Source organism: Petromyzon marinus, chromosome 33, assembly GCF_048934315.1.
Source record: "Petromyzon marinus isolate PM22_M1 ecotype Great Lakes invasive population chromosome 33, UKy_Petmar_22M1.pri1.0, whole genome shotgun sequence".
Classification (NCBI taxonomy): domain Eukaryota; kingdom Metazoa; phylum Chordata; class Hyperoartia; order Petromyzontiformes; family Petromyzontidae; genus Petromyzon; species Petromyzon marinus.
Genome location: NC_133699.1, coordinates 2,802,711 through 2,813,741, shown reverse-complemented (window position 1 = coordinate 2,813,741; position 11,031 = coordinate 2,802,711). Strand labels below are relative to the sequence as shown.

Genomic DNA, 11,031 nt, shown 5'->3' with positions numbered 1-11,031 from the left:
CATTGCCAAAACAGTCCCAAATGCATGGACCCTCCTGAACATGACCCTCGAGACTCAATGAGGCTTTCCTGGATAAATGTAAATGAAAGGGAATCACCTGGACAAGAAGTGTTATCGTGGAACGGTTACTCACATATTGCATTTAGGTCAGTGCCGGATTAAGCTAGTGCGAGGCCTGTAGCATATGATGTTATAAAGGGGCAATAACTAAAAAAAGCACGTAAATATTAAAACACATTTTTTTACTTGCATAGTAAAGTAATTGTATGTTTTCATTTGCTATAAAGCCAGATAATAAGACAAATCTCTAAACTTTAACACGTAAAAGTTGAAGGCGCTATAGTACTATAGTAATAGAGCAAGTGCAGAATCACTGAACCGGAATTGATCGCTTGAAAGCATTTAGCGCGGGGCCTTTGAAAGTGCGGGGCACGTAGCGTATGTAGCTACTTTTGCATCGAGGATAATCCGCCACTGATTTAGGTGCCTTGCGACAGAGACGCAACGAGAGGAGGGAGCGCGCCGTCACAGAGCCACGTGGAGCTGCAGCGTCCCCGCGTGGCCGCGATTAAAACCGCGGCAGTGCCACGCGACTCGCGCAGCAGCGGGGGGGCTCCTCTCCTGGGGGGGGGGGGGGGGGGGCGGTGGGTGGGGGGGGGTACCGGCCAGAGACTCCGCCCAGGACCAATAAAAGCTAAATAAATAAATAACAGTCACCTCCAAAATCCTCCCCGCCACCACCACCAACCCCCCATCACAACGCACAAGCCTCTCCCAGTCAAAGCAGAGCCCCTCCTATACCATTAGAGCGCCGCCCTCCAACACCGAATTCACTCGCGCTCGCTACAAGTTCCAAGAGCCGGCGTCGGCACCGTTAAACGCACGCGGAACCTCCACCTCCACGCGTGCGTGCGGGTCAGCTGCATTTCGAGGGTTCGTGGGTGGGGGTGGTGTTGGTGGTCCACCAATTTTCCAATGGGGATGTCCAGGGCTGTAGCCAGGGCGAGATCCCCTGCGGGCTATGCAGCCCTGCCCGCTGCCCTCCTGTGCCTGGCCGCTGCCCTCCTCGGCTGCGCGCGCGGGCTGAGCCGGGATGAGCTGCTCCAGCACGGAGAGAGGTCGGGTGACCAGGTGCTCCCGAGCGGGGACGACGCCAGCTTCGGACCGCTGCGGTTCGCTCAACCCCTGTTCCTCTACTCGACGCCCTACAGCGAGCTCTACGTGAGTATCACGCGAGGAGGGCGCTCGACCGCGAACAGGCGGCAGCGAGTCCGGAGCCCGCTGCTGCTAATGCGCATTACGCAGCCTTCATGTGGGGAGCGCGCGGCGCGACACCACAGCTCACGCGGCGCACGGAATCAATGAACGCGCTCGCGAAAAACACTGCCAGCCCTGCACCGCAGCAACAGATTGCGCTTATCTGGCACAGCTCGATGTTCGCATTCTGATGAGTGTCGTCGTGGTTGCTGGTGGTTTTGTTGACTTGTGTTCGTTGTTGAGCTATCGACCTTCTGAGAATATTCGTTAGATATATATATCAATTTAAAAGCAAAATTAATGTACAAGAACGCAGCGCCGGGGCAGACTCTCTGTCGAGTCGGCAATTATGGCGCAAGCCCGTACCACGGTCGAAGCTCTTCGCCAGCACTTAACGCGACACACGGATACCGACCGCGCTATTAGTGACGAGCGAGCAACTTGTTGACGCTTGTTCGCCAACACACAATACACAAACCAGCAGCAGCACTGCGAGGTCAGGCGAGACGCCTCCTCCACCACCACCATCGCTCCACGACCCACGCTCGTGCGCACGGACGCAGCGGAGCGCAGCGCTTTTCATTGGGCGGCCAAGATCTGCGTGGCGAACTCACTGGCGAGATGCGTGCCCTTCCGCTTGATCGTACTGGGCACGTTTACCAATTACCACTCTGTGTAGCACCGACCTGCGCTGCTGCGTGTGTGCGTGTGTGTAAACCAAGCCAGAGAGTAGCCTACGCCATGCCCCTCGCTCACTCACGGTGCAAGGCATGGCATGAATATTGGAAGAATAAAAAAAAATCCCAATCAAAATTGCGCGCGCACGCTTGCGCAATTAAAAGTTTTGGCTGTTGGATTCTAAGAGGTCACACAGCAACACACAGCAAGAGGGGTCATCGTTCCATGTCAGGCTGCAGCTGCCTAAGGAATCGTTAACAACGATACAGTGCTAACTTACAGGCATTGGTCCCATCTATTGCCGCTCGATGAAGGACTGCCCCAGCATACCGTGCGACGAAACGTGGGGGTTGTTTGACCATGTTTTAGCATGCTGGTCTGGGAATCGAACTCAGGTTCCGGATTCATGGTGCAGCGCGCGATTCACTGCCCCAACTCTCCTCCCCCAACCCATCATACGCACTGCGATAACTGTAGAACATAGTTTCTTTATGTAAATAATAAAGCAAATCTTATTTTCTTGCTTGCCCTTCTTGATTGGTGATTTAATCGCTATTCGTTACGTAACGCGCACGAACAGTAAACTCGGTCGCTTAAGTTCAATTCCCGGATATACCAACTGGCACCGAACAGCGTGTGAAGGATGGTCGACGCGATCATCTAACAGGCGATTGGCGGGGGGAGGGAGGAATGGCTGTAGATTCACGCGCAGCGAAAGCTGCGTTGATTAATGTGGAGAAGCCTCACTGCTCCTCCGTGCGGTTTAGCGAGGGCTGAGGATCGCTCGCTTTGAATGCGCTGCGCGCGCACAGGTCCCGATTCCACCGGGTACAGCGCGTGCCGTGCTTAAAGTCAAAACGCGTGCGGATGCACCAGAAAACTTCCAAACTTGGACAACGTTTTGGCCCCAACTCCAAACTGCGTGGGACTAGACTTGATTCGAAGCTTTCGTGACTGCAGGAATTACTCTTTTTTTTCGGTAAAGTCACGTATATTATTTCTTATTTATACGTGACTTCACCGAAAAAAAACAAAGAGTAGTGCGTGGGACTATTTATATAGACACATATCTTTTTTTTAAATTGAACATAAATGCGGGCGGTTGTTAAGAGCCTCAATAAAACGGTCTGTCTACCTATCGCAAAATGCGTTGGTTTCACTGTTTGAAGTTCCCTTTAGAACGTATTGCGTGCGCATTGCTGATCTTATCCGCCTCCTTATTAGGAGGAACAAGCCTCCGCGCTGATGCAGGGGAGCGCGAGCATCTGGCACTCGTTACGCTCGCGAGTGTCCAGCGCACAGTAGGGGCAATGGAGGGTATCTGGGATGTTTTACATACAACCACCACTCTCATAGCCACCACCTCCCTTCTGCTCCTGCTCCTCCTCGTCCTTGGTTGTGTATGTTCTTTGATATGTGCTTTTTTTTTGCATCTCTCCCTCTTTTATCCCCATCGTGCTATCGGTGTCATAGGACGAGAGATGCATCGGTTCATATCCTTCGCAGAGTGATGAAGCTCTTTGTGCTACAAAATGGCCCACGGAAGTGGTTATTACAGAGCTAGGACATTTACATCCCACACAGCAGCACTTTCGCACCCGTCCTGCACGTTGTGAGAGACTGACAATTGAGCCCAACGTTTAAATTGTTAGTGCTGGAAATTGGCGAGATTAGGTGCAGAACCACACCTCGTGTTGATGGGGTTAGTTTTTATTGTAGTTTTAACTCCATAGGAATATTCATGGCAATCATCGCCCCCCCCCCCCCCTGCCGTTACTGCGAAAACTTGGGAGGAAACCTCCTGAAAAAAACGAGTCATGATATTCAGTGAGGATTCCCTGGATAAAGAAGCGTCAATAATAATAATCTGAGAACCCAGTTGAATCACAGGTAGCTGCCTGGATTCGAACCGCTATCATGTTTTTGTATTGTTTTGTTTGGTGTAACGTTCTTACCCGCCCCCTACTGGACATCTGTGAAAAAGAGCTTCATAGCTCATCGGATTCCCCCAGTATAAATACAATATTCTGAACCCAGGATCTCAGCAGCACCGGCTCAACGCTCTGTGACCTCTGAGTCACCCCGGCACCTCTCCCTCCTTTTAACCCTTAGCTTAATCTAGAATCGTGAGTTTAATTCAACAACTCATACGGATATATGCACCATTTAAAATGGATAAGAATACACGATGACAATGTGAGCAGATGATATTTTTTTTCAATTACATCTGGTGTCAATGTACTAACTTCAAAAGATTTCTCAATCCATTGTCGTATATCGGTCATAGGTGGTTGTTTGACTACACTTCATCATGTCGCTCAGTGTGGGTTGAACGATGGGGGTGGGCGTTGGGGGTGTGGTGGGTGCGGGTTCAGATATCACTCACCACTGATGTAAGCCATCAGTGGGACAAAAAACTCGGCCTGGTTCTTTGCATCGTACATGCATGAATCACCACACTCCCCCACCCCCACCTTCCCTCTTCTCCATAGTAATTATTGTACATATCGAGCCCTTTGTCACGGTGGTTATTTGACCATACTTCACCACGCTGGTCAATGTTGGCTGGTGAAGGCGGGGAGCATCGAGGTGAGAGCAGGGGAGTACAGGGCAACTAATGATGTTGCTGCTGCTCCATTGCCTTCTGTGTGGCCACAACATAGACCCGTTGTACACTGTGGTCACCCATCTAGTACTGTCCAGGCTCAAATTTGCTTAGCTTCCGACATCTGACAAAGTCGGTTGAATATTGTGTAAAATCTAGTTGTGCTAAATACGAAATCAATCTGTTGGTTTAATATTGACCCAAAAAAGCTGAGCCATTGCTACAATATTTGTATGAGCCCAATGCATAACACGAGGAGGACACAATCCCCAATATACTGAAGAACTGGCCAAGGAGCTAAAGCAACACCCTCATGAAAAGGGCTTTGACATGAGGCGGCGTCCCTGGGTTTATAAAAGAAACAATCACACAACAGGAACAATACAATGATCGAATGTGGCCATTGTTGGCTGTCCTCCAAAGAATATAACGCAGGGATACCGAGATTCTCCTCACACACTCTTCTACTGTCCAAACGAGACATCAATTCATCAATAAGACCTGAAGGAAATCAAACTCTCCAACGCAGATCTGAAGGAATACAGAGGAGTTGCAAAATACAAATCTGAATACCAGACTTGGCTTGACCTATGCTCCCTCGTACAATGCAGCGGCAGAGAAGAATTACTGCGACACAACACGCGTCGAGTATTTAGATCGCTTTCTAACAATCAAACAGAAAGCGAGCGTCGTTTGTATGCATAAATAGTGGATGTTTCTGACAGGCAAAACCTTGATTGTTGTGCCTGATTGCTGGCTGCGCTGGGCCATCTGCGCTGCACGGTTACTCCGGGGTGGCGGCAAGGATTGTTGGGGGGAGGGGAATTGTCAGTCAGTTTTTTTTCTTTTCGAAAGGCCACGTGCTGTACGGGTGACACCCTCACAGGCCAACCCCCAAGAAGGAACACAGGCGGACTATGTTTGTCTGTTTTTTATCCTCTCATCCCGGGGCTTCAACTCAACTCTCGCTCGCTCGCCGCGCCTTTCGCGAGATGCGCGCACGGCAACCCGCGCCGCTCCGCCGCTCCGCTCCGCTCGGCCGCTCCACTCCGCGGTTTTTGTTCCCCCCCTCCCCCCCTCGCGCAAGCGCAAATTTGACGAAAAACCAAAAATCGCGCGGTTGGGCGCACGCCACGAAGAAAAGAGGGCCTCATTTGAACACCGACGGTGGATTGTTTTGTCGCGAGCGCGAACTACCTCGAACGCGGCCACTATCAAATGCGAACGTCGTGCGCCGGAGTAACGCGCAGGCAATCAGCCGCACGCACAGCCAGTGTCGTCCGGGGGGGGGGGGGGGGGTTGGGGTCTTGCCGTGCAGTGTCAGGCACAATGGGTGCTGAGGACGACGACGAACACGCGTGTACGTGCGTGAGTGCACGTGTGTGTGTGAGAGGAACGGTATGAGATGTGGAGTTTGGTGGAGGCTCGGCGGTGTGTGGGGGTGAAGTTAAAGGAATAATGTGTCAACATTTCCACGGTTTTGAAGAAATCCATAACCCCGAGTGCTGTGGAAGAGATAAGGCGTCAGGGCAAATGTGCGCGGTGTGGTAATGTGTATGCTTTGGCATGTGACCCCTACACCATCACAAGGACCTCACTGTAACCGGGATGATACATCTCAGTTGTGCATCCAGGAGAAAAATGTAAAAAAGCACAACATCTAAGTGTGTGTGCGTATCGCATGTATATGCATTTTTCGTTTGCATAATTTTTACATTTTACGTTTTTCTGTCATTGCCTTCCCATCTTTTTCTTTGAACCCTGTTGCACTCAATGGCTCGCAAATGTGTTTTATTGAATGCCTCAGAAAATATGGGCGGATAGTTTTTTGTTCACCCTTTCTCTTCTTTGTTCAAGAAACATTCGCCGTGTATTCCATCCTGTTCAGCCACAACAAATTTCCCCCTTTTCCAGAAGGCCACTCTCGTCGTATTTTTTTTCACAACCGCTGCCGCGCGCTTTCAAACTCGAACAAATGACCCACGTCCGTAATTTTCTTCCGCATATTTATTCCGGATAATGTGTCCGTCACACCGTGCCCTTGAGAATAACCTCAGATCTGAGCTCAAATGACTAATGCGGCTGGCATCATCATTACCCTCTAATTAAAAGTTGCGCGCGCGCGCGCACCCCTGCTGATTGGTAATCCACCGCCCACCAAAGGTCCCAACTCCGCGGGGGTGGCGAGGGACTCAAGCGGGTCGTACGTTACGTCGGCGCTGCTGCGGTGGTCACTGCTCCCGTGGAAGTGGCCCTTCGGCTCTCTCGCTGCTGCGCGTTGAGCAACTCGGTCTCTGCCAGACCGACTCGTTCACCTCGTCCATCCGAACGCCTCCGCAGCCGACCTCGTCAAGGAGCGTTAACGATCACGCAAACTCCAGTAAATCCTGTGTAACACTATCACGACAAAATATTGTCCATGATAGAGGTTTGTGGGTTAGATCGCGTAATTATAATTAAGGGGGCATACATTTAGTACGTACGCATGGAGGGGGGGGGGAGGTTAACCCAAACGCGTAGCTTACGTATGGGGGGTTTACTGACAATGTTCGTACGCATAGGAAACGGGAGGGAGGGGGGGTGTCAAGCCTCGATAATAATTTGTCTACATTGGCCTTCAAATGAGTTAGATAGTCCGGCGGTGGACTATCTGTTTGCTTAAACACGTTCATATTATTCATCCTTGATCGTTTCTGCGTGGATTAAATATCGGCCGTTCGATAGGATTCGGTGGGAGGGGGGGGGGGTGCGTCAGGCGTCCGTACGCAGGTGGGGGTGGGGGGGTGTAAAAATTCACCGTGCGTACAGGGAGGGGGGGAGGGGTGAAGTTTTGACATTTTTGCGTGCCTACTAAATGGATGGCCCCTAACGACAGATTAATAATGTCGTTACACCCGCCATTACCCAATACAGCCAATTAGAAAGGTTTATATAACCCAATAACCTTTATACCAGTCATCCTCAGAGCAGCGACTTTTTGCTAACGATTGAACAAAGACGGTCACCGCATCGAGCGCTTACAGGCGCCCTTCTGCGGCCGTCTGGAACGCTCTTCCTTCCGATGTTAAGAAGCCATCGGAGCTATGCACTTTTAAATATAGATGGCATTTTTTCAAACAGCTTTTCGTGTTTCGTTTGTTCAACTTCTTTCGCATCTCCGATTAGCACAATTGGCTACGTACGGTGCGAAAAAAGTTCAACATACAAACAAATTTCTAACACTGTCTTCAACCACCACCATCACCACCAAGCAGGCCACGACACTTCTCTTGCTGCTTCTTCCCAAGCACTGCACGACCCGGGGATTTCCTCCCACCGAGCTCTTCCATATCCTTGCTCGACTCAAAAAAATGTACGAACTATTCATCCGTTACAACTTTAAGAGTGCTCTTTATTGCTCGATGCTTGCCGTTTTGGGCCTGCGCTGAGCAAATGAGATTTTAAAAAATAAAAATAACAACGCTTCTGCTCTCACCCGACAGGTGGGTACGAACGGAGTGCTTTCGCCTCTGCCGCTGCCGAGCCAGGCGCAGTACGTGGACGAGGGCTTCCCCACCAACTTCCCGGCCATCGCCCCTTTCCTGGCCGACCTGGCCACGTCGGCGGAGTCCCGGCGCGGCCGGGTGCTCTTCCGGCACGAGAGCGTGTCGGCCGCGACCACCCAGGCCCTCTGGAGGGCCGGGGAGATGGTCCGCTCCGCCTTCCCGGCGATCGTGGGGTTCTCGCCCAGTGAGATTGTCGTGGTCACGTGGGACCAGGTGGGATCCTACCAGGAGCCCGATTCGCACAAGGTCAGCCACGCACGCACGCACACCTTGAACGTCTGAAAACTAACGATAATTGGCTTGCTATGAATGTCCGACGTGTCTTCCTTCTCTGGGTCGTACCGTGTGTCGTTCAGCACAACGTCTGACGTTTTGCTTTGCACGCTGGGAGATTCTTAACCCTTTTTTGTTCCAAGACGTCTGCAAGTTGCAGGGTCAGTGTCCCATTCACCGCCCAACCTAGGAACACACAAGCGGTTCAGCGTTAATTTTATTCAGAGAGACGTAGCGCCGTTGTTTTTAAAGACATTGTACTTGCCACAGAAAACTGTAGCGATACGACCACGCTCTATGATAGCTGGTGCCAAACTGTGCCACACGCCCTCCCGCATGGCCTTGTGGGAGCCTCGGTACGTCTTGCGACCTAAAGACAAAATGATTTGATTTAATTTTTTTCTTCCAATTTAATTCTGATGCCGCATGTGTACATCCGTCATCGGAATGCAATCGGAATAAAGACTGAAGTCGTACACGTATGTCCACGTGTACGTCATCGGAATGTGAAAGGGTTAAGCAGTCTTTAGAAAGCTGAAGAAGCTCCCAGCGTTGTGAACCGAAGCGTCGGACATCGTGCCAAACAACAGGCGGTGCAACCCAAAAAATACTTCGGAAGGCTGTACAAGCATAACTGCGAAAATCCTACACCGTTGCTTGCAACAGTTTTTTTTTCTATTCAGTAAAAAAACAAGGCTTTGATGCTCATTGCCAAAATTCAGACGTTTTGCAAAGAGCATCTGGAAAAATTAAGAAGGGAGGGAGTTGGGGACACATAGTTGTGTATTAACAGCAACCATTAGGAACCTTTTATCAGAGAATTACCTAACTTAAGGGCTAAATGTCTTTCACAGCAAGCGTGACACAAGCCTTTACTCTTGTATAATTAAACCCCACAGGAAAATGTTACGGCAGGCCACAATAAAACGATATTTTAAATTACTTTCGCAAAAAATACACAAGTGCGTACAGTGCTCACACTCTCGCAGCGATGCGCACGTATCCCCGTGTAAAAGAGGGAAGTTCGCGGCACAGTCGGTACGCTCCACCTGCGTTGCTTCACACGTGCCGATGTGACCGCGCAGGTGTAGGAGATTGAATTTGAAGGGTTCCGTTTTTTGTGTGCGTCGAGCGTGGCGGAAAAGGAGTTGAACCGCTTATGGCCGTGTCCCCTGCACGAGTCATTAGCTCTGGTCCCCGCGGTCTTTCGTCAGCAGCGTTTGGCGTGCGGCTCCGTGCGTGCGCGCGAGAGATGGCCACGCAAAGAGGTATTTCTTGCCTCGTCGCCGCATTGCGTGCTGTTTGCTAAGCAGCAGCAGCAGCCTAGTGCCCGAGAGGGGAGCGCGTATCTGTTTACACGTGTCAGGGCCGATACACGTCTGCAACAACGGCAGCAAAAAAAAATGTTTAAGGAATACAAACAAATAAATATATAAGGGATCGAGTAACGGGGTCGTGCGCGTGGTTAGATCCAAGAGCGATTTTGAAATATCCATATATGGCTGAGTTTCAGCGCTCAGGACGTCAACGTTCCGTTGTCCAGGCTCGTACGAGCTTTAAATTGCCTCTGACTGTGAACAAATGTGTTTCAAAACCAAAAGTGGTTTATATTCGAGGATAGATCAAGAATGTTTCCTTTCATAAAAAGGATTTCCTACGGAGTTGGTTAATATTAAAAGTAAATATATAGAACAAGTTGCTGGGGGGGGGGGGGGCGAGTAGGGATGGGGGGGGGCAGGGAAAGGAAGCGAAATCCCCTTAAATGAATCAAGGGCCACAAGAAGCATTTCAAAGTGGCAATTCCGCAGGACCGCGATCAGCGGCGAGCAATTTTGCCCTCGCCAGGCGCGCCCGCCACTATAACCCCCCCCCCCTCCTCACAAATATGCAATTCAACATGCAAAGCGTGGCCGCTCGTTGCTCTCAACGTATCGCCAGATGGACGGTCCGCGAGACAGAGACGCCGGCGAGCACATCGACAGCGTCTCTGTCCACACTTTCTCACCTTCCGGGCAAGGAGCGTGCACACCCTCACGTTTGTGTGGGCTCCGGGGCAGTTTCAAGCGGGAGTCACAGACACCGGCCATCCCTTCTCACCGGGGATCGCCGCGCCACGAACAGCCTCGCGGAGGCGACCGGCTCTGCACAGCTTTCCGTCGGCTTCAGCGTCATTCGTCACGGGAGGCAAATTGCTCAGTTCGCCGATGATGGGGGATCAGCTTTAGCACGAGGCGTAAAGCGACGTGGAATTTGAGGCTGAGCCCACCCCCACGAGTGAAACAAACAAACAAAAAACCTCAAGGGTGAAAATTTTGCCTGTTCAATTTTAAGCATGAGATCAGCTGTAGTTGTGCCAAATTTCAGATTGCATAGCTCTTGTGGAGCATTAGATTGTCAACATGTATAGCACATGGTAATATTGCGTTGTTTATATGTATGTTGGCGTGTACATGTGTGTGTGTGAAACGTGATGAAACAACATACTGTATTGCTTTCTTGCTCATCATAACCAACCGTGACCATGATTAAGGCCTCCCTCCACCCTCACCATCGCTCTTGAACCCACGATGCCACTCCTGCACAATGGCTCATCTCATCGCTCCCACTCAGCGGTGGTCATCCTCCCTCGGCGGCGCGTTCTCAACCCTTCACCGCCTTTCTGTCACCAATCTT

At 50.9% G+C, this 11,031-nt stretch overlaps 1 protein-coding gene across 1 annotated transcript in view; it reads left to right on the top strand.

Annotated features, from left to right (window-relative positions):
* The first annotated feature begins 745 nt into the window (after window positions 1-745).
* Window positions 746-11,031, top strand: part of LOC116948311 (nidogen-2-like) — an 86,762-nt gene continuing 76,476 nt past the window's right edge. The window contains exons 1-2 of the mRNA XM_032964854.2: window positions 746-1,221; window positions 8,023-8,331. Coding sequence (XP_032820745.2) covers window positions 976-1,221; window positions 8,023-8,331 — 555 coding nt within the window. The 5' untranslated portion in view covers window positions 746-975. The remainder of the gene's footprint in view (window positions 1,222-8,022; window positions 8,332-11,031) is intronic.